The sequence below is a fragment of the Stegodyphus dumicola genome, chromosome 3 (genome assembly GCF_044657685.1).
Source record: "Stegodyphus dumicola isolate Sdum_Otavi_A_Nest chromosome 3, ASM4465768v1".
Taxonomy (NCBI): domain Eukaryota; kingdom Metazoa; phylum Arthropoda; class Arachnida; order Araneae; family Eresidae; genus Stegodyphus; species Stegodyphus dumicola.
In genome coordinates this window covers 231373916-231399512 of record NC_140770.1, presented here as the reverse complement: position 1 = coordinate 231399512, position 25597 = coordinate 231373916, and the positions used below count along the sequence as shown (strand labels likewise).

At 31.5% G+C, this 25597-nt stretch overlaps 1 protein-coding gene across 8 annotated transcripts in view; it reads right to left on the bottom strand.

Annotated features, from left to right (window-relative positions):
• Nucleotides 1-25597, bottom strand: part of LOC118200518 (brefeldin A-inhibited guanine nucleotide-exchange protein 3) — a 153913-nt gene that overhangs the window by 29716 nt on the left and 98600 nt on the right. For 5 of the 8 annotated variants that reach the window (XM_085813901.1, XM_085813898.1, XM_085813899.1 and 2 more), the window contains 3 exons: nt 21145-21281; nt 16395-16561; nt 3141-3431 (listed from right to left, as the gene is read on the bottom strand). In XM_085813901.1, coding sequence (XP_085670027.1) covers nt 3141-3431; nt 16395-16561; nt 21145-21281 — 595 coding nt within the window. Of the gene's footprint in view, nt 1-3140; nt 3432-16394; nt 16562-21144; nt 21282-23435; nt 23752-23848; nt 24125-25597 lie in introns of those variants that run through there. The other 3 variants (XR_015040419.1, XR_015040420.1, XM_085813903.1) reach the window with 2 other exon arrangements.

Here is a 25597-nt window from a genome sequence, read left to right as displayed (position 1 = left end):
AGTTTTTATTTGTTCTGTTCAAATGCAAATTTCATAATGATCACTTGAAGCAATTAGTCTCTTTGGTAATTTTGAGGAACAATACTGAATTTTTGTAGAAATTTTACCACAGAAATTTCTGCTGTAGACTAATTCACTAACTTTATATTTTAAAACAAAGCCTAAAATTAAAATTTAACAAAAAGATCACAATTTGTTTATAAAGCTGTTGGATCAAATATCTAAATTTACTTGCCTAACTGTCATCAGCTTTACAGACTACAACATAGATCATCTTGTGAGAATTTTGCCAAAGGCTCAATGTTATGAAGAAAATTAAGAACAAAAGTGGCAGGCGAAACAACAAACTTAACAGGCGAAAATCAAAAATGAAATTATTAGGTCAGTCCATAAATTTGTGCACATTTTTTGGTAAATTTTTAAATAATATAAAAAAACACAATTTAACATTTTAATCAATTACAGTCAAAAGCTGTTAATTCGGACACCCATAATCCAGACCTCAAAGCTACAAACTTTCTGCGCATGCATCACGTTTACGCATGCGCGTAAGACCTTTACTGCTGTGCATATGCGTGTGCGCATGCGCATAATATGTTTACGCATGCGCATAATATGTTTACGCATGCGCATTTAACGTATAACAGACGGTATATGCTAAAATTATTTAATTATCTATTTCAGTTATTGTTGCAGATTGCGTTGTTCCTTAACCTTCGAATTGGATCCGGCTTATTATTTTTTGCTGACTGTTAGAGCAATTTTATAAAAGTAAGTTTGAACTTTTGATTATTCAAATAGAATTTCCAATGCTGGAGCTCCCAAAGGATCTACAAAGTGAAAGTATGCTTCAATGTCCATCAAACAAAAAGTGGAATTGCTACAAAAAATGGATAGAGACATATCCTTTGTTTCTCTTACCATTCCGAAATCTGTTTATCAATTTCACACTGCTCTGTGGTGTGGGGGGGATGCCGCGGCACGCAATGAGTTGGAAGTTGATCTGTCAGCACTATCCTTATCTTCAGGGCAGATGTTTTAATTTTATTTGGCTTATAATTCCTTACTAAATGTAGTATTTCATCTCGATGTACTCCGTCTTTGATATGATTTAAATAAAATTCCTCGTCATTATAATTTGCTTCCGATAGTGAAGAAAGTGACACAGAGGTTATTGAAAACGAAAAAATTTCGATTTACAAATTAGTCGGTATTCTCGACACAGCAATTATAGGACTTAAACAGCGGAACTTTGTAACTGAACAAGAAATTATGTCTGTTTATAGAATTAAAGAGAAAGTATTATCACATAAAACGAAGCAACTTAAACAACTTACATTGAAAGAAATGTTTAATAAACTAAACAAATAAATATTACGCTTTTTCTTTTGTAAATTTTGATACCCTTTAGATCATAATTGTTCTTTATTTCATAAATTATGGTTTCATATTTTTAATTTTATAATTTCTGCATGCCATCTTACCAGATTTAAACTGATGATCTATAATCCGGAAAAATCGATAATCCGGAATCGACGAAGTCGCGACGAGTCCGGATTAACGACTTTTGACTGTATATATTTCCCTCCATTATCTACAATGTCTCGCTATCTTACAGGCAGCTTTTTTATGCCATTGTTGTAGAAAGACTCTGGTTTTGATGCAAAAAAACTTGAAAGTTCATTGTGTACATCCTGTTTAGAATTTAATTTTTTGCCAGTAAAAAAAAAATTGTAAGGCACAAAATAAGTGAAAATCACTTGGGGCAATATCTGGGGAGTAAGCAGGATATGACAAAAGCTCCTAATTAAATTCACTAATTTTTTGCAGCGTTGTTCGAGCCGTATGCAGTCTAGCGTTATCATGATGGTACAACACTTTCTTGATATTCACCAATCGTGGGCATTTTTTTATCAATTCTGAGTTTAGATGGCAAAGTTTTTCACTATAAACTTCTGAATTAATCGTCTGATTTGGTTCTTACAGTTCAAAACGTTCTGAAACGGGGTTCATCATCAATGCTGCTTTTTCCAGCTTAAAATTTTTTAAACCATTTCTGAGCAGTCCTTACACTAATAGTGTGTTCAACATGTACACTATTAATTTTTATCGCTGCAAATCTGGCAGATTCACCCCACAAAAATAAAAAATGTAACACAACGAGTTTGTACTGATTATCTATATTCATCTTTTATGGGTACTAAAATGCATTTGATATTTACAAAAGTTGGTGATGAACAGAATAATATGTTAGTCAAATGATGACAAGTTTCAACAGGTTCAAAATTATATTATTTTTGTAAATGTGTCATAGTGAATTCCACGCATACTCTTAATGTGCCCGAACTTATGGATTGGCTCGATAGTTGAGAGATAGGAAAATAGCCAGGCCTGAACCTGCAATATCTGGGGTGGACGAAAAATTTTTCATCCGAGTGCATTAATGCTGTGGTTGTGGGACTTCTACTGAATGAAAGGAATTTGTCTTCTGAATCTGCAAAACGGATTATAGCTTGAAACTTAGCTGCTAATTTAGTGTTAAGGGTTTTACCCTTCTTGATTTCTTGCGTATTTTCATTAAAGAAATAAAGAAGGTTCTGGTACCTTTGTCATAGGAAAAGACTTGCATGGTTTTTCAGTTGGGATAAGATTTTGCTCACTGCCTCATCAAAGCTCAGCCATTTTTCCTTTTGTTTATCTATACTTTTTTCTCCTCTCTACTTCCCTGGCTCTTCTAAGTCATGGCATAAAAAATTTTTACATTTGATAAAATCCTATAGCTTTCATTATTCTTAAATTTCTGCAGACAATATCCCATTTATTCATTTTGAAAACCCTAAATAATAGAAATAACTTTAAAAACCCCAAATGTTGTTACCCCTTGAGTACTAGAAATGTTTTCCTTAGCAAAATTATAAGATCAGTTTTTTTCAGATATAAAAGAAATGTTTCCGCACTAATGAGTAGAAAATTAAATTCACAGTGCCAAAAATTAGAATATTTTCCAAAAACTGATACAATTTTCATCTACTTTAAATATGAATCTCTGAAGTTCTTTCTGTGTGATGCATTCAAATTCTGCAAAGAAGTGTGTTAACAAACAATTTATATAAAGGGAAAGTACTGATAAAAATACTTACTAGAATCTGAATCAGATATGGCAGCACCATTCTCATGACAAATACTGGCTTTTACAAACTCTAATGTTAGAGGAGATATTGACATGCAGAGCTCAAAAAGCACAACCATGTGGATGGTCCAGCTAAGTCCAGCTTGTTTATACAAGTTAGCAGCAACATCTGTCTGTGCTACTTTCTGTATCAAAAATTTCAAACCTGGTCTCAAATCAAAATTACAAGCAACTTCATATGAATCTTCGAGACAACTGGATAATATCTGTAGCTGACCAGTAGACAATTTTGAAAGAAAGCCTAAAGAAATGAGGAAAATATAACTATCTAATTCTGACTAAAAAAACCAGAAATTAATACCATAAGGTAAAAATATAAAGATTCACAAACAGTCTAACACTATTTATGCTTACAGTAATTCATAAAATTAAGTTATTAAAAATCTTAAAAAAACTATCAAATAATTACACTGTTTTCATTTGTCATAAAATTTTTTGTGTACTTTACATTCTAGGCATAATATGCAGATACACATATTTATTTATCTTTTATAATATATATTATGCATACACATGTACAGTATATATAGAGAGAGAACAGAAATGGAAAATACATAATTAAAAATTACCAAAGTTGCACAAAATGCTGCGTAACTAGTATAAATAATCATTAATTCAATTTATACGTTTATTATGTATATGTGTGCAGGGGTAACAATTTAAAATACATTGAAGGTGCATAATAAAGAATACATTTGCAGTAAAAACAGATTAAATATTCATTTTTATTTTAATAGCCATTTGCAGCAAGAAATAATTTTCTGTCTGATTTTGCTGCTAAAAGGATCTTCTAACAAATGCTCTCTTCAAAATTAACTCTCAAAAAACAAGCAATATGACAGCCAGTTACTTATGGTGGCTTATTAAAACATTAAGTCGTCTAAAAATAAAACATATATTTCAATTTCACATGACTACCAAGTTTTTCTGGATTATGCAACAACATCTGCCTTCGACATATCAAAATTATTACATGCACACACACACTCAAACATAAATATATATATATACAACTATGTTACTTCAAAAATTTGAATTTACAAACATTCCTTATTCGTAAAAAGCAAATTAAAGTTAAAAAATTTATATGAAATTTAATGCAAACAAATAAATGATTAATTATTGTTGCAAACTAATCTACAATATTATTTAAATTCTGACAGCATATGTAAATCAAGTGCAAGTATCAAAATCCATGAACAAATATAAAATTAAAATTCCAAAAATATTTTTTTATAAAAATGCATAAGTGAATGATTGTTGAGCAGGCAGGAGACAGATTTATCAAGGGAAAGTTGCCTCCAAACCTAAAAACCCTTATCACATTACGATATTTGTTGCTGGAACAAAACGTTTGCAGCAACAGTTTTGAGAAACGGCCTTTCGCGAAATAGGGTTACCATCTTCACTTGGTAAACAGGCTGAAAGCCAAACAAGAATCAGTTATCACTCAGATTGGCGAAAGTGATGTTTCCTTTGAAGTGGCGTTTGCTTCTTCCGTGTTGCTTTGTATCGCTCACACTCTTTTCGTTTTAAACTTTATTGTTAGTAATGGAAGATAATAGAAAGGTGATTCCTATCAAGATAATCACTTTGATCTCCACTCTGGCACTTCAATTAACAGATAAACACACTTCTGGTTATAGTAATCAATTACATCAGTAATAGCCAAATTCTGTATACACTAAAAATTGTTTAAAACGTGTGCTGGATAAGTCTATTTATCAGACATTATCTATGTGTATTTTCTGTTGTCTGCATTGCAATGAAAATTTGCTGGCTCACTGGAAAATTTGTGACTTGGTGACCACCTTCTGACCTTGACTAACTTTATGGCTCATAATTACTGTTCTGTTCATTCAAACAAACAAACAGACAAAAAAAAAAAAAAAAAAAAAAAAAAAGACCTTTTATGCCAAAAGTCTATATGGCTGATATTTACATCCTCACAGCCAGCAGATACTATTCAGCAAAATGAAGATCAAATAAAACATATGAATACATGAGCAATCAAACATGTGCGAGTTGTTTACTGTCCCATAGAACACTCGGTAATGCACCTAAAACACATTAATTATACCAACTCTAGAAATTAGGTGGTGCAAGGAGGATCCCTATGTTGAAGATTTTTTTAAACTGGCTCGTATACCAGTTACAAATGGGGCAAACCAAGGAAACGTCATGTAGCCAGCCCGTTCGTGGCATTCTAAGCTGAGACAGAACTACCAGTGTTCAACGACGCTTTGGCCATTAGTAGGCCCGTGCACTTAATTGGAAAGTGCAATTCATTATGTAAACAGACATGAAGGTGATAATCAGTTGTGCACTGTTTTAAGTAATCAAATGTTATAAATGTACAGCTGTTACATTTCTTATTATTTATTAGTCAGGTTTTTATTATGTAGATCATACGTATGATATAATTATGAATTAATCCAATAACAAAATGTGTACACTCTTTAGTACTCAAATACTCATCAATTATTTTTCAACTGATTATTACATACCCATAATAATTTGCAAAGAACTGATAACTATAGTTGCTGCCAATTACATAATCGTTATCTGAATTAAAAGCAACTTCAAATAAACTTCTTGGCAATGTTAATTTTTGTATTCATACATACATATATATACACATCTAATAAGTCATATATTTACATACAGATACAGAGATGCGATGGTTTAGAAGTTGTTAATGTATATTTATTAGTATTAATGTAATGAATAAGATTTATATTAATGAATGTATATACAAATGTTTTTCATCATGTATAATAATAAATCCATAAATTTTCAATGTTTCAGTGTAGTATTTACAATAAAAGCATAGTTTCTAATGTATTTATAATCCAAAAAGTATTTCATTAATAACATGAAAATAATAGACAAATTTAATGAGTATTCTCATTATTACATAAGCTATGCTTTTCTTTTTTTATGCATCTTTTATGCTGTTTAAAATGTGTCACTGATTATGCAATTAACAATTTAAAAGATAAGTAATTAGGAGAACAGCCGTGCATATACAAACGGATTTTAAAAAATTATTCAACTTAAATTTAAGAAATAAAATTCTATTATATAACAGTGATAATACACGATCAGCACGAAATACGACAAATTTGGCGAACTTTTGGCGACGAACAATTTGTAAACAAATCCGAACTGCAAGAACGTCGTAAAATACTGTCAACTCTGAAATTTCCACGATTATATATTTAATGAATATATACACATTTTAAAAATGACTCAGGCAGTTGTATTACAACAAAACAGCAATAATTAAATCGGCCTCAATTTCCAGCATCCATCACTTCACAGTGAGAGCCATCGCCATATTGAAAGTTACCAGTGATCCTTCAGAAGCAGAACTTTCGTCTGATTGGTTGAACGTTCGAGGAACACGTCTCCAGCCGGAACATTTTCGGACAAATTTTAAAATGTTGCTCGTAGCCGGGACAGATTCCTCCTAGCTAGACGAAACATTTCCCGGAAGCCTGCCGCTTAAAGCCGTGCTACTAGAATCTCATTTCTTGGAATTGTCCCGGGTAAGCACGCGCGTTCATAGAAGTGATAGGGCCTTAACTCTTCAATCATTCAATTCGTGTTTCGTCATCCATGTAGACAAGGGTATAAGTCAAAACCTGCCTGCCGCTTAAAGCCGTGCTACTAGAATCTCGTTTCTTGGAATTGTCCCGGGTAAGCACGCGCGTTCATAGAAGTGATAGGGCCCTAACTCTTCAATCATTCAATTCGTGTTTCGTCATTCATGTAGACAAGGGTATAAGTCAAAACCAAAAGTAATACCAAATGTGGTGAATTACTAAAAAGAAATTTAAACAAGTGGGATTTTGAGAAATTAGCAATTAAAAGACTAGAATTAAAATTAAAAAATTAATAAATAAGAGTAGAAAACCAAATTTTTAGAAAACCAAAGTAATTTAGAAACTCTTGTCTACAGAAACTTCCCTGACACGAATTATGCATATAAATAAAAAGAAACTATTATAAAAAATAATACATACATTACATTTTGTACTTAAATAATACTAAAAAGGCAAGTAAATAGTAAGTTTTAATTTAACTTACCAACTACATTTATTTTTGGGGAGTACAGAAGCATTGCCAAACTAAATGATGTTAAGAGTGTGTTCTGCAAACTTTAAAGGAGGGTGCTAATGCAAGGTTAAGCTCAGTGTAAAGCTGCTATCTGTGATCAATTTAAAAAATCTATTCTGTAAACTTTTAAGTAATGTAAAATGTGTGTTCTGTTGTAAAAATGTGTAAAAAAGATGTAAATTGCAAACTGTAATGTTATGTGGAAAAATGTTGCAAACTATTAAGGATGTAAAATTGATAATGTTTTTAAAAAAGTTTTTGAAAAAAAGTATGAATAAAATTATTTTGAAGTAAAATTTAATTTAGATTTTGAAAAAAAATTTTAAATGTTTGTATTTAAAGAAAGAAATTTATTGTAATTCTAAATTTATTAAAACTGGATTTAAACTGGTTTAATAAAAACTTTACTAATTACTGGCCAAAAGTAAGGAAAATTAGAAAAGTATTAAAGTATTAAATATACATATTTACAAATTAATTTTTACAATAAATATTTACAAGATAATCCCTTAACTCTTCAAAATCCTCTATTACCCTCCAGTTAAGGTTTAAGATAATGTTATCATACCATAAAGAGTCAAATTATAAAGAAAAGTTAATGATTGCCTTATTTAATTTTTTAACTTTAATTTGCTTTTTTCGAATAGAGAATGTTTGTTAAATTCAAATTTATATAAACTATGTTATACAGTCAAAAGTCGTTAATCCAGACACCCATAATCTGGAATGATCTATAATCCGGACCTCAAAGCTATAAACTTTCTGCGCATGCGTCAACGAAAATGCGCGTACGCATGCGCGTTTCATGTACAACGGACGGTATAAGCTAAGCTAAAATTAAAATTATTTAATTATCTATTTCAGTTAATGTTTTGGTTTGTTTTGGTTTTATTAGATTACGGCAAAGCACTCGAGGGTTATCTGCCTTAAGGGAGCGATGGCTTTGTGGAGGACTTTCTAAGGGAAACTAGCTCGCATACACGTTACACATGGGGAAAACCAGGAAAACGCCCATGCAGCCAGCCCGTTCGCGGGATTCGAACCTCGGACCAAACTACCTGCATTCAGCGACGTTACCGCTCGGCCGCTGGTGGGCTTCAGTTAATGTTGCAGATTGCATTGTTCCTTAATCTTCGAATTGGAACCGGCTTATTATTTTTTGCAGACTGTTAGAGCAATTTTATAAAAGTTGAATCTTTCGATTATGTCAAATAGAATTTCCGATGCTGGATCTACAAAGGGAATGCTGGAAGGGGGGGTCACGACCCGCAATGAACTGGAAGTTGATCTGTCAGCACTATCCTTAACTTCAGGGCAGATGTTTTTATTTTATTCGGCTTATAATGTAGTATTTCATCTCGATGTACTCCGTCTTTGATATGATTGAAATCAAATTCCTCATCATTATAAATATCACGAATACAAATCAAATAGTTTTCTGGTTGCAATTTTCTCATTTCGACTATGCGTAACGTATGCGCGCGTTGAAAGAAATGTTTAATAAAGTAAATAAATAAATATTAAGCTTTTCTTTTTGTAAATTTTGATACCCTTTAGATTTAGATCATAATTGCTCTTTATTTCATAAATTACGGTTTCATATTTTTAATTTTATAATTTCTGCATGCCATCTTACCAGATTTAAACTGATGATCGATAATCCGGAATCGCTGAAGTCCCGACGAGTCCAGATTAAAGACTTTTGACTGTACATAATAAACAGCAAAAATTTAAAATCATATTTTATTGAAACATTGAGATATGATTTAAAAAATGAATAAACCACTGAAAAAAAGTAATTTACAAATATTCAATGCTTTAAAACAAAGGATTATAAAAATAAAGTAGCTTTTGCATTTCTCTTATAATCTTCATCAAAGTATTGATACGAAAGAAAAGTAAGAATCATAGCTTTATTTCTCAAATAAGAAGATAAACAACTCATCTCAGATAAGATAATCATCTCATCATCTGTAACCTCAGATAAGATAAGATTGTAAAAGATAACCAGTGAACTAGTAAGACTAAATAATTTAATATTTTAATTAACTTGCAGAATGTATATTTTAATAAATTGCTAATTAGCTGCCCAATTCTAACAGGTCACAAGTATAAAAGAATGGCTAAATACTTTCTAGTGTGTAAAAAACAATCAACTAGACCTAATCATAGAACAAAAAATACAGACGGCAAGTAATGACCATTACAGGTGGCTAGAACGTTTTGCGATATGTAAATGCAGCTAGAAGTACATTACACAAAAACTCTGACCACATGCAATGGACATTGTTTGGCCATCTATTTTACTGTTTTTTTTTAATTAACTCTGGTTGGTTTTTTACATATAGTTTTAAAATTTAATTGTTTCTTTTGTTTCTCCTTTGTTTTATTGTTGTTTTTCTACCTTTACAAAAGTATATAGCTAACTGCTATTCTGTCACACTCAAAACCTGTCAGGATCAGGCAGCTAATAAGCAATTCAATTTTTGAAAAAATTATTATTTAAGTATTATTAATTTGTTTGGCTTTGCTAAATGTTTCACTGATTAGTTCAGAAAATGGCTTTGATTTTTATATTTCTTTGGCACCAATATTTTGATGAAGGTATCATAAAAATGCAAACACCTCTTTGGTTTTAATACCCTTGATTTTTAAGATTTTAAAATTCGTTTATCACTTATTCAGTTTCCTGTAGTGGTTTCTTCACTTCCTTTTCTAATCTTATGTTGCTGTTTAAGAAATATAATTAAAAAAACTTTCCAATTTTTATTATATTTTTCATATTTTCAGTAAATTAGACAGCTTTTAGTGCTTGGTTTTAGTTACCAGGTTTTAGAACTTTCAAATTCTTTGTTTCATACATATAATTTATTATGTAATAAATTGCTTCCTGCTTTGAAATATAAATACCATGAAATTCACTCAAATTTAAAAAAATTAAATTACTGAAACAGATTGGAACGGACCACATCAAACATTTTCTACTTCTCACACCAGTGCTGCAGAAGAGAATTTTTATCTACCACATACTTTTCATTTAATTTTTTAGACATAAATTGACTGTTAACTCAAACACATCATGTTAAATGTACTATTCTTCTTAAACAGAAATTCAGTTACCTATATTCCAAACTGCAAGTACATGATCTGCTCAAAGATAGTTATTTTATTAGTTTATTTAAAAAAACAGTATGAATCAGTTTCAAAAACAGGCTCAAAATTACCCAGTTTACAATCTGGGCCTAAAAGCCAAACTCCATTTAGGTCTTTTATGCTCCCAAAATAAGAAAGAGAGATTTGAACCATCATATGTCGTGCAGCAGGCATTTTATTTCAAAGGTACAGCTGATTAATATCAGTCGCTAAGTAGGAAAAAAAAAAAAAAAATATTTTGGAGGAAAAAAATCTGAAAGTTTTTAATGGTCACACAAAAAGGCTCATTTAAAGTTTAATGATTTATCAGTTTATCAACAGAGATTATTGATAGAGATGGTCCAGGCAGAACAACAAAACATTTTATAAGATACTAGATAAGTACACATTTAAACTAACATGGAAATATATATTTCTTTTCTTCTATATATTTGAAAAGATATCATGAATAACTAAAAAAACAATATTATTAAATTTGCATCTATTGCTTTTAAAGAGCTTAGTTTGTTAATCAATAACAGATTAGCCAAATTTGAAAAATGACATTTTACTGAATGGCAACAACTTGAAAAGTGAAACATAGATTTACTGGAAACAACATTTAAAGTGAATCAACACAAAATTGTGTTTCGAAATTAATAGCCCATTTGGACTAAAAATGAAATTCTTCTTTGTGGCATTATTATTTAAAATAGATTGAATTTTTTTTTTTTTTTTTTTTTTTAAAGACGGAAACATGATGAATCTAAAAAGAAAAGTTTAAGACTCCGTAAGGTGAATTTTCACCCTGAAAGTGAATGGTGCTATCTGTGCTACACTGATAACGCATGGTATTACTTACCTTCATATTTAATACTGAAAATGCAGAATATAGCAAAAAGATGTTTGGGCACAGCTTCAGTATAGCCCACCCGGAATTTTAAACAAAAACATATCGCCAAGAGCGGCGATAAATGATATGACCTGGTAACCCATACTATTCGCCAAATGCAATGTAAACAAGAGGATGAAATTACGGTTACAGCTAATATAGCAGTCAGTTACGTATATTCAATTTCAATACAAATTACCGAGATATCCGTTTACTCAAAGTTTAATGCACGTGCCCTGTATTCTTACTTTTACGGTATAAATTTCTCTTAAAATTTGTCTCATGCTGCGTTGCAGGGGGAAATACAACATTTTAAATTAGAATTCTCTACTAAAATTAATATCTAAATACACAATTCGTAACACTGTTATTGGCGATTGTTTAACGCTCAGACACTGTGAATAATATTTTGTATATATTTTTTGGGTTACTTTGGAGGTGATATTTTTGTGTGTACTTATTGCTTGCTCTAAAACTGCTATTAGTGATGTTGTAATTAAGTATCAGGAGATTATAAAGGTGGGAGTTTTCAAACAAGCGTAAAATTTTGGGAACAGATATTTTATGTATTAATTAACAAGAGGGGGTATGAACTTTTTAGAGGATTTTTGATGGATTGTCGATTATTGACGGATAACGTTTGTTGTGAAAAATGTAAGATACCATACTGGTTAGTTAGTCAGAAAAAGTCATCGAATGGTAGTATTTGGAGATGCAAGAAGTGTAGGGCTGAGAAATCAATTAGGCTAGTATCTTGGTTCGCCTGTAGTAAGCTCAATTTTTCTAGAAACATTTTTTTTTACAAGCAATCGGAGTTGCTTATGCGCAATTCTCCGATTTCTTTTAAGTGAAAGCAGATTTCTTAGTACGAGGGCAATCCCAAAAAAAAAGTCTTCTATATTTTTAGATATACAAAGAACCGTTTATTTTCTATAATTGCTACATCACTTTAAAGATTGAAAAGTGCTTTTTTTTTTCAACATAATCGCCATTTCGGTCGATGCATTTTTGTAGATGCTGTGGCATTTTTGTAGATGCTGTGGCAGTTTTACAATGCCCATGCCATACCAACTTGCTGCCATGCCCTTCAGGAAGTGTTGAGGAGCTTCAGGAGTATCCAGAGTGATCCTCCGATCTTTACACATGAGTTCCTCAACTTTCACGATTGTCTCGTCGGCAACTGACGGCCTCTCGCTCCTTTCTTCATCATGAATTTAAGTACGACTGGCTGGAAACTCTCTACACCACTTGCAAACATTTTTGACATCCATGCACGACTGTCCATACACTTCTGTCAATAGGCGGTGAATTTCAACTGGTTTAACACCTTTTGCGTTCAAAAATCGAATAACTGTGCGCACTTCGCACTTGGCAGTAACGTTTATCGGGAGCTCCATTACGAATGGCTGCCAAACCAAGACTGAGCATCCGAGCGAAGCGCCTGTGTGCTTATGTGGTAGCGGAGAAGGCACCACTCACAACAGTGTTGCCAACAACCGTATTAAAACTTTCTCTACGTCCCCAAAAAATAGGAGACCTTTTTTTGGGGGGGGGATTGCTCTCGTATATGAGCAATGCAGAGTTTATTCAATGTCTGATTTTTAAGTGAAAAGAGATCGCTATATACATGGGCAAAGCCAATGTAGTGTGTAATGCCGAGGTTGTGCGTGGTGCCTAGTTTGTGCAATTCTCGGATGTTTTTCTAAATGAAAATAGATTGAAGTGTACATGGGCACAGCCAATGCAGAGGTTGTGCAATTCTCTGATATTTTTAAGGTGGAAATAGATGGATGTGTACATGGACACCAAGCTTTGATGTTTTTCAAGCGAATACGGATCGTTGTGTACAAAGGAAAACGAGATAATGTGTGATGACGAGCTGTAATGTAACGTATTTTATATGCAATGTGTAACATATCATTTGTGTATTTTAAATTTGTATTGCTGTTTTAATTGTGAATTATATTTAAGACATCATTTTTCATTTAAATTGTATTTTTAATTTTTTGGTTTTGATATGTTTATAATGCTTTCCGACTTATGATATATATCGATAGCCCGACGATCTACTCAACAGTAGCAAAACTGTAAACTTTGACCCTATAAGTAACTTTTACCTCATTATTATAATACGTAGTGTTTGCTATCGTAATTGCACTTGATAATATGAGTTCTTTAATAATATGTGTGTGTGTATGTGAAGTATTACTTAGTGTTCCAAATTTGTAGTATTTATTTTCTTTCATTGTGAGAAATTAGAATTTTTTATTTATTAATGTGTAGAATTCTAGTATGCCTGCCTACAGAGAATATGATGTAATTTAGGAACCTGTTTTTCATTAATGTGAAGTTTAAAATTTTTAGAAAATAATGAAAATTGTCTAGTTACTGGTATGTAAGGGATTAAGTCGTTATATAGCAAAATGTTAATTTGTAAATATGATAAAATTGATACGTTCCAGAGAATTAATTTAAAATTTTAAAAAAATATTTTTTTATTTGTATAAATGCTGAAGCTTAAAAATCTTTGAAAATATTTAAGTTGTATGAAATACAAGTATCAGAGACTGCGACATTCTTTATCGTTTTAATAATTGGTAGAATTTGCTTACTGTATCATAGTAGTTTTAAATATAAACAATTTATTATACTTATTTTCAGTTACGCCTAAGCTTAAATGTCAGAAATGTAAATTTAAAGAATTTGATGTTAATTTACAATAATAAACAATTCATTATTGTTTTTTTTTAAGAGAAAATAGAAATTAGCATGGAGAATACATTGTGACATCACAAGCTTATTCCCGCCCGTTTATGGACATCACACAGCTCTGCCTTCTCAACTTTGTTGATGCAGCCTAGTCTACGCTTTTACCAAATTATTTATTAAAGGTGAAATATCTAAAGGTTTCGGTATTGTTTTTAAAATTACACCCTTTTAACCTTAATCATTTTTATTAATCATTTCCTAATATTTCTTTCTCTTAAAATTGTGTATAATAGTCGTAAATTTATTTCTATTATCCACGATTTCTGGTGAAATCAAGATGGCCGCCATTTTTTGAAACACAGAGTTTTGTCAAATATCTGGATGGCAACCATTTATCAAAACAACGTATTTCATGTGCTTTGGTGCCAAAACAAATTCACCAAACTTTGAAGGTGGGCTATACTAAAGCTGTTCTGATGTTTGTTGTATAAGGTATTTCTCCCTCCTTCCTAGCGTGACTTCGTAATGTAGTGGTTCTTACGCTAGGGCGGTATTTCAGAGGTCCGTGGTTCAATTCCCGGTGAAGGAGTTTGCTCATTTTTTATTCTTCCGGTTTCAAAAAAATCCTAATGACTCTACAGTTGTTATAAAATTGCATAACAGAAGATATAAAAGAACGGGTCTATTAAAATGAAATTTGCAGTAAAAGAAAGAATGATAAAAAAATTGTTTTATCATAAATATTTGTAACAGTGCTCAACTGATGGTGCTAATGGCTTCCTAAATTTGAAAATGGGAAAAAAAGAGGGTGGCGAATTATGCATGATAAATGAAAATATGTATTATAGTTAAATAAAATAAAATTCCCCACAAGTATCTGAAGAAAATGTCATAGCAAACATGGAAAGACATGTTTACACATTTACAATTTATGCTAAAATGCAGAAAAACACAGGAAATTTATTTCAATTATGATAGCCTTCCATCAATTTCTACAGAATATGTTCTCTGGATATGAAAAAGAATTTGGTTTATCAAAGTATTGGCACTTTCCAAGCAGCAAAAGGTGACCATGTTGAGGTTTGTTAAATATATGTTTCATACTTCACCTTTTGTGTTAATTGCAATTTTTTTTATTGCAATTTTTGCAATATAAAAACTTCTCCGGTTATTTTTTTCCTTTCTTGCAAATAGAATTCTAATACATGATTTTTTTATAATGTTATGAATTGATGTAAAATAAAAATCTTTCTGGGGCTCCTTGCATATTTCAGCAAAACAAAGTTATTTATATTAAAGGACAGATAAGACACAATCTCTGAAAATGATTTAGAGACAAGTAGATAAGCTAAGCTAACTGGATCAAGGACCTGAGTCTGACTAAATATATATATATATATATGTGTGTGTGTGTGTGTGTGTGTGTGTGTGTAAGATAAAAAATATGTGAATCAAAATTATAATTTAAACTAACGGTAAAATGGTCTCCCTTTGGTTCTAAAAATTATAATAACTTCTCTCAATTGCGTCATTTCTAGATCATTCGATTTTGCATGGCCTGCACAGCACTGATGTTGTTATAATTGGGAACGAAACCTTTCCTTTCGTGGGCTTCCATCTTGTATAACTTTGCAGTTCAGCTTCTGTCTCTGCTCTGCTTGGACGTAATTTCGCTATGCTGCTTCCTATTGAAATAATATCAAAAATGTAAATGTTCTTGAATAGGCACAACTTAAGTACCAAGTGAACTGTGGCCACAAATATCAATTGCAAATAAAAATGGAATTAAAACTGCCTTGACTGCCAAGTTTTTTGGATATTATGAAGTCAGCACATTAGCATACTATGCAATCAGAATCCTTCAATATGAATCTACAGTGTTCCAGTTTTTCCCTTGTTTTTATTATGTCATATATATATTTAAGATTAACAGGAGCATCAGTTAATAGTCAAATAGATAAGAAACAAATCAAATCAACAGAAAATAACCGAGAGCCTACCTAGGCAGAAAACAAAGAATAAAAGAAATTTTAGCCTATTATTAATAGCAGAGCTTAAATATTAAAATGCTTTAATGAACTAACAATTTGCATGTTTTTAAAAGATGCAAACATAAGGGAAAAATAGCATCTCTAATAATCTGGAAATTTAAATGTTCAAATTTCAATTTTCTTCACCACAAAAACAAAACAAAATAAGCTGAATTTTCTTCTTTGTTTTAAAGCAAGAAACACATAAGAATAATAATGATGATAACAGTTTTTCCCAAGTCATAAATTTCTATTACTTCATTTACAATCAAAATTAGAAAATTTTAAATCATAAAAAATAAGGAAAATGATATAGTACCTGGTTTTTTAACTTCATCAGCTACATATGGCACAGGATTTTCTGATGGCAAAAGAGTCATAAGTATAGGAAGCATATATTGTGTTCCTTGCAAAAGCATAGAACCAAGAGTCTGGAGTAAAATCTGATGAGATAACAATCCGACAACTAAGTTGCAGAATGGGACCCTAAAAACAAATGTATTTTAATACAAAATACAAAACAGAAAAAAATTCATTGAAATTGTGTTGTTACAGTTCACATATAGGAATATAATTACAAAACATTTTATAAAGTAATTTGGTTTCATCAAATTTTTTTACAAATTTTTTACAAAATTATTTTATTTTAACAAATTTCAGAAATTTGCAGGAACATTGCAAATGATATAAGATTGATCTAAAAAATAGATATAAGATATAAGATTGATCTAAAAAAATAGCAAAGGTACTAAACGGTTATGCTCCTAATTTCATAGCAAGAACAGCTAACTTCATTATTTATAAATTCATTGATCTGTGTAGCATATGTGTCATGAAAGCAAAATTGTAACTCCTTCAGTATCGATCTTTTGGATTTCTCACATTGTGATTAATCTATGATCACATATAGCACAATAAACAGTTTGGCTCCATACTCAGTGTTAATACTTTTGCTAATCTGCTTTTCTGTTTAGATTATTTGCATTTTAATCAACCTTAAGACCAAGACTTCCATGGAATACACCAATGACAGAATTCACATTATTAGTTAACTGTAATATAATATTCCCAATATCAATTATAATAGAAATTGAAAATTCAAATAACTGTGCTGTGAGATCATACATGAGATGTCAGTTAAGATCAGTTAAGATGTCATTAATCAAACACAGCTGTACCTATTGTGATTTAAACTAATTTAATTAAAAGTAGACAGTTGCTATTTAAAAAATGCCCATGCTTATTATACTAATACGTTTTTTTAACCTGAGTCAATGAAAATTATCAAAGATTTGCTTTGCAAATTCCAAGAGGGGAGGGGAAAAAAAAAGACCGTCCAATATATGTTCTCTTAATAATTAAATTAATACTAAAATAACATATATGAACAGTAGATAAAGTTCAAATCTTATATTCACAATTGTCTATCCTATAAATTATTGATTTCAAGCAATGTTTAAGTTTTTTTTAGCTAACAAAGACTATAAAACCCATAAACATTATTTCAATTACATTTTTCAGTAAAAATATTGTCCAAAAGCTTCTACATGCATTCTTATTCTCAGACCCCTTGACAATTCAGAAACAAATCAACAAATCATTTTTTTTTTCAAGATTTGAATATCTTAAATGTAACCATCTGCATTCTTTATATGCATGAATATCAGTTTCAACAGTGGAAAATCTTGTTACAGGGCACTGCTTTCTGCAGTGTGAGCCAAAGATAGGTAAGAAAACCAAATTATACAAGTTCAAATACATGACTGTTGCAACTTTCATTTTCAAATACCTTTGTTAAACATTGTGGATATACCAGCTTGATGAGACTCTCCTTTCAGTGTTAGAAGAACTGCCTCATGCTCTGCCTTAAAAAGATACTAATGCCATTTTTTTCCCAATAGTACACCTTTATATACATGTATTTTAGTTCTGGTTAGAACAGTTTCATTTGGGAAAGACTATACAGCAGCAAAGAAGTCTGTTTCACATAATCTGGGAAAATACTCCTACAGCAAGTGTTGTTTTGATTCAAAATAACAGTTTGTTTTCAAATGAAATCTCTGATACACTGCACGTCCTACCTTCTCTAAATCACTTCAGCATAAAAATGACACTATCCACTTGGAAACCTTTTTTTTTTTTTTTTTTTTTTTTTTTGTCATTTAACAGCTAAAGGATCTAATGTGAATATGTACTCAGTTGAAGGTTATCATATAGGATAAGGACAGCACTCCATGAACTATCTTAAAAATTACAGTTATTTGCAGGTATGGAGATTTTACTTCACTAAGTCATTCATGGGAGCAAAATTTGTAGACATTACTGAGATTGAAAGTTTCCCTAATAAAGAGAATATAATGAAGAGCAATTCTGCCCTTCTTATATTCTGCAAAAGCTTTTAAACTGCAAAAGCCTTCCTTCTGATTGTGAGAGGTTTAATAAGATTTTCATGCTCAGTGCCACTTACCTGCTCACAGTGAATATAAATCTCACACTGATCCTCCCTTTTCGCCAGCCAAAGTTGATGATATAATTCAGAATTTAATGCCTGGTAAGGCTTCTGGTCTTGATTCTATTCCCAATGAAACTATAAGATACCTTCATCATTATTTCCGTGATGTTTTTCACAGATTATTCGACATTAATTTAAGTCTTTGTGTTTTTCTGAACACCTGGAAGGATGCCATTGTCATTGTGATACCCACAAAAAAAGACTTTCAGTGTTCCACATGTGAATAATCTTAAGTTTATCTGCCTTCTTTCTAGATACATGTTTTGATAAATTAATTATTAAACAGAATTACTAATGGAAGATTAATTACTAATAGAATTACTTGGCATCTATATAATAAAAATCTTAGTGCTGATCAATATGATATCACTGCTAAAAAATATACTGAGCATGCATTTTAGCATCTAAGCGGCATTGTACAGAGGGGAAATATGAGAAGTTTGTATACTATTTTAATTTTTTTGAATACTGAAAGAGCCTATAATAATGAATGATTGTTTGCCATTCATAATTTACTGAAGAAAATGAAACTGTCCCATAATGTGTTTAATGTTGTTGCTGATGGATTGTTGAGCTTTTTTTGGGGGGGGGGTGCCACCTTTCGTGGCCCTAAAAAGGGATGTCCACAAGGTTCTGTTTTCAATCCGAGGCTTTGGATTGTCATTTTCAATGACCTCTTGTAGAAACTTGCTGATTTTTTCAGTTGTGGAGAAATTGATTCTGCTAATGATCTGTTGCTCTGTGTACATAGAAAGGAGTTGTATGATATTTTTTTGCTTGCTCAAAGTATTCTAAATTTCCTTTTTGAGTGGCTGACAAATTTTATGCTGAAATTTAACCATGAAATATCTAAAATGATGCCCTCATTGATAAAGAAATACTACTTATGATGGCTATCAACAGGTTTTTAATAATGATCTGCTTGAGATGGTGAATGAAATGAAATATTTAGGTATTTTACCGGTCAGCAAATTTAACTGGAAAAAGCAGATTTCAAGATCCAAGAAACTTCAGCATGGACTGAATTGAATTGCATGCAATACTTTTGGTGTTAAATCGAATGTTATAAGGTATTTCTCCCACCTTCTTAGCATGCCTTCGTGGTATAGTGGTCAGCCCATTCCGCGCGTATTCGAGAGGTCCGAGTCCTGGTGAGGGCATTGCTCATTTTTCAAGTCTTCTGCATAAAAACAACCTAATCAACCTAATTCATTCTCATTTGTCCAAGACAAAATTATGTAAAATTAATATCTGCATGCTAATGGTTATCACATTTCATTTGACATAATCTAAAAATGATAAAATGTAGCCTATAATGTAAAAAAGTCATACTTGTATAAAAAAGTTTAGCAACATTGAAAAACATTTTGAATGCTCTCATTTATCCCATTTAGAATCAATATGATATGTACTACAACAATTTTTGATTAGAAAATGTTAATACTATCTGACAGAAAAATTCTACAGCAATTCTTGTTTTGGTGCTCTAGTTCATTAATTAATTATTACAGTATTTAGTTTAAGTTTCGTTAGATGAAAAAGATATGCATTTGTGGGATAACTACTTTCAAAGCTCCTTCTTTACTTTTTCACACAAAACCATAAATTCATGATAGGGAACTATACATTAATTTGCTTAGCTAAAAATTAAAACTTGCATCAATCATGGTTCTTTTTATTAGCATATAATGAGGACATGATATGGAACCCAAATTTACTTTTATGAAAAATAAGCAAGCTTTTTAAGACTTTTATGGTTTCTGTTGCATACAGATATGTATCACTTTCTATTTTAAGTAAAAAAACACATTCTCTCTTTACTGTAAATAAATAACGATGCTGAAACTATTAAAAAAAAAAAAAAAAAAAAAAAAAAAAAACCTCAATGGTGCAAGAACCCTTAGCGAGCCATGACCTGCAGTGCCCTAATTTCTGCTTTCTTGGCCGCGGGCCCCGGAGTGCATGAGCATATACCCTGGATTGGTCAGCTTGTTGCAGAACCCCCGGTTTTTGGCCCCCAAGTGAACTTGGTACTCATTTTATCAGCCCACTCAAGGGATGAAAGGTTGAGTCAACACTGCCCAGTTCGGGGACTGAAATCCCGACTTGTGGTGCTACTGCGCCACACGCCAAACATTGTGCCACCGGGCCTTATGATGGTGAAACTAATATTTTATATTTGTAGATATTAGTCAGAGTTACTGTATTTAAATAAATCTTGTTTATTTTATTTTAAAACTCAATATATCACAAATATCACGAAAATAATGTGCATTATACTATATAGAGGACTATTACATTATACAATATAGAGAAATATAATTGCCTTTTGCCTCAGATATGCAGATTATGTCTATTGAAAACAAAGACAAATATGAAGCTCTGAAAACATTAAAATTTATAGTGAAAAATTCATTTTTAATTTGGCAGTATCTAGTCGCACAGGATTTATCAAATCACTTTATGTCAAAAACTAAATGTAAGCATACAATAAACAAGCATGCAAATGTTCATAAGCATGAAACTGATTTGAAAATATTATAATTGCAAAACTGACCTAATAACTGAAGCTTCAATATCTTCTTGATCAAGATTGGGAGGAAAGAGTAAAAATGTAAAAGTGCGTTCATCATCTTCCACACAGCTTGATTTGGCACTAAGGTTAGATGTTTGTTGACAATCCAATAAAAATACCTAACAAGAAAATGCAATCATATGCATACATCAAACATGCATGACTGTTGCACAAAATTCTGTGAAAATCATCTGCTTATTATATATAAACATATTTACATAGTACTTTTAGTATTTTGGGGGATGATAAAAAACTCTACAAGTATAAAACCTAATAATCAAAACTGTATTCTTCCTTTACTCACAGGGAAAAAAATACAGTACAAAGTCCAACATCTGGACGTCCATTATCCCGAATGATCTAAAATCCGGACCTCAAAATCACTAACAAAATTTTTCTCATAGGCTTTACGTGTGCGCATTTGATTTCCCCCTCCGCACATAATAAAACATCTGGAGAGTAACAATTCTTAATTATCTTTGATACCAAATAAAATACTCCGTTACTGAAAAAACAATAAATTTAGCATAAATTTGTACAATCAGTAATTTGCCTCCGTTGCTGCCTATTTGCTTGGCGTGCATCTCAGACTGAAACATTCCACATAGATACAGCGTTGATCTGACGTCAACCTGGCGAATCATTATTTATTATTCTTTCCTTTCATTACCGCATATTTATCAAAACATGACAACTTATTAATGACTCATGCAGCGATACCTAAACAATTTTTTATGTTACTATTTGAATAATAAAGGAATGTGGTAACCTTTTATGTTGACATTACGCTTGGCGATGATTACAGATTTCAGTTGCACTAAAAATGTTGACGAGGAAAAATTTACCAAAAATTTCTTTCCATATGCTAAAAATAGATTTTGTTGATGATACTCATAGACCCAAAGATTATACATTTAGGGCTATTTGAATTAAAAATAACTGATTTGTTATTCGCATAAACCCGGAACCAGTGTCAGGGCTCATATGGCCATGCCAAGTCACAGACTTGAGGACCCACAGAGGGTTCATCAGGCGGACCATCAGGCGATATCTTGCGCCGGCCCTCAATAAGGCTTAAATATATGTGGGAATTTATTTATCTGATAAGACTTAAGCGTGTGCGAGAAATAGACATAAGTATAATAAATAAGTAAACTAATACAATTCAAGCTTGTCTCAGTGCATGATAGAAGCAAGATAAAATTTAACGGAACAACTTGTCGTTAGTCGCCAAGCTCATGATGCAAGGATAGCTAAATTTGATTATGACAACCGCTAATTTTAAAGGTTTTCGGATATCGCAAAACAAAGGTGATATTTTCCAGTTAACGGATTTTGTAAAGAAATGTGGAGAAGCGGTAATATATGAAGATGATATAAAAGAAGTTTTTCACTGTGATGACAATGCTTTTCAATCATCAATCAATTAATGAAAGGAAAAATCTGTAGTATGGTTCTAGATCCAGAAAATACCGCTACCGATAGTGAAGAAAGTGACAGAGAAGTTACTGAAAATGAGAAAATTTTGATTGAAAAGTTAGTCGGAATTCTTGAAACAGCAGTTACAGGACAACAATGTAACTGAACAAGAGACTATCTCTGTTTACAGAATTAAAAAGAAAGTATTAGCACAAAAAACGAAGTAACTTAAAACAACTTACATTGAAAGAAATGTTTAATAAGGTAAACAAATAAATATTAAGCTTTTTTTGTAAATTTTGATACACTTTAGATCATAAATACTTCATTATTTCATAAATTGCAATTTCATATTTTTAATTTTATAATTTCTACATGCCATCTTACTAGATTTAAACTGATGATCTATTATCCGGAAAAATCCCAAATCCAGAATTGCCGAAGTCCCAACGAGTCCGGATTTCGGACCTTGTACTGTATTAGGGTAAAATAAACATTAAGATACCATGAATCAAAGTCTTGATTGCCTAATAATTCACATAATCAAAATTTTGGCATTATCATCAATAATTAAATTATAAATTTAGAAATTTGTTTTTTGAGCAAAAATATTACTTAAGAATGTACACTACTTGAAAGAGAAAAGACAGCACAAGGAAGATTTTGCCAGGGTATTTCATAAATTGCAAGAAAATCTGAGTTGGCTGCATGTTTAGCAAATGAAACCAAAGAAAAATGTAAAAAAGGTTAGGATTCAGATAAACATATATTTGTCATTTTCTTCAGCTCATATAAGCCTGCATTTTAGAGATGCTTTTCCTTTCAGAATAAATGTTAAATTGAAGAAATAACACAGAGATGCTACCAAAGAAAATTTTTATTAAACGGAAAATTTAACAACAGTTTTTATTTCAGGTCTATTTTATACATCAACATCTGCTAACTTGCCATACCATCATATCATAGCTGAAGCACACAAATATTTGCTAACTGTGCATAAGATATGGACAAAATGAACTGAAGAAGGAAATATGAATTATTATAGGAGCATAGGTACACTTAGACTAGCGGTGTCCAACTGGTGGCTCAAAGGTAGCCTGCAATTCCATCTTTAGGTGTCCAGTAGCCATAATCACAATCATACCATGAGAAGGAAGCCTTACTCTAATCCTAATGCAAAAAATAACCATAAAAAAGTACAATTACATGTCACATACAGGAGTACTGCATTTGTGTTTACCTACTCATATTACCTTAACTCACTCACCTTAGTTTCTGTGGTTTTATCAGCACAGCCAATTAGGATTAAAGTACCTGCTTTAACATAAGCTCTTCGCAGAGACTGAATCATCTATCTATAGCCATGCGATCTATGGAAGTCAGCCATCAGTTCAGTTCAAATAAGTTGATAAATATTATGGTAGTGACTATTAAACTGCATTGTAGTTTTAAACTAACACTTTAGTTATTTTGTATATCTCGTAATGTGCTTTTTAACATGAGTGACATGCCACAACCATCAAAAGGAAAGAAAACTTCAACCCTGAAAGGAAAGAAGTGCTATTATTTACGAACGCTGGCATAAAAGCAGTTTATTTATTATGCAGCATCATCTGCTTAACAAACAAATATATCTTCAGTAGCAGCACCACAGTCATATAATGTTAAATGTCATCATAAAACTGTTCATAAAGATTTCAATAGTAAATATCCATTCATTATGGTTTATGCATATTCTGCTTTATGCAGACATAGAGTTCAATCATTAAAATCTTCTCTAAATGTTCAACAAAGTAATCTTTTCACCCTAACAAATGAAGCAAAGAATCACACAGAAGCATCCTTAAAAGTAAGTTACATTTTTGTACCACATAGAGAGGCATATTCAGATGGGGCATTGTGAAGGAAGCTACACTGGCAATGTCAGAGTCTTTATTTCATGAATATAAAAACAAAAATGAAATCCTCATGGTTATAAAAGATATGCTTCTCATAGGAAACAAACACCATGACAAGTGAACTATATGGCAAACAACATCTACATACAAATGAGATCCAATTTTTAAAAATATGTATATTTTTTCCTGCAGTTCGATAAATCCACTGATGCTACTGACTCAGTACAACTTCTGATCTTTCCTGATTTCATACTTCTCCGTTAAATAAGCATTGTTGATGATGTTGATTTTGGCAAAACACACTCAAGGGGAACACTCTCTCTAGAACATGCCAATTGTTCTCTTCTATAATATACTAATTCAATATTGAAGAGAACATGTTGATGCAATTACAATGCACAGTGCGCTGACTATGATCAAGAATAACATTGGGTTTATTGGACTTTTATTTATTAGGTGGATGACACATTTTATATATTCCATGCATACCACTGAGTTATTAATCAAGGAAATCTGACCACTGAAAAGCTGAACCTCAATTAGAAAATGATTGTTATTATATGTACTATAAATTTTATCTAAGGACGGCCTTTGGATCATCGACTTTTTAAAGCTTTGCTTGATGGGCTAGATAGCGAGTATGGTGATATCATTTACCCCACAGAAGTATGGAGTCAAAGAAAAAATTTAACAAGATTTGTTGGATTTGTTGGATTTGTCAGAGATTAAAACTTTTCTCATATCCAAAGGCAATTATGATCAAAAATTGGATTGGATGGCATGGAGTGGCCTGTGCATTTTTAACCAATGATCTAAATATCATTTTACAAGCGGGGGCGGAACACACATTAGAAATGAAGGGCTCAATATCTGCTTTTCTAGCTAAAATCAATTTGTGAAAGAAAAAAAATTGGAGAAAGACTATCAACATTTTCCGTCATTTACTTTCATTCTAAATTTTTTGTAGTATAATCCATCTAAGAAGCATGTTGAACACCTTCTGTTACTTAGCTCAGAATTTAAATAAGATTCCAAGACATCATGTATTGAGTCTATTGTATTGTTTACAAAAAGTCCTTTCTTGGAATTAGACATATGACATAGTGGAAAAAATCTTG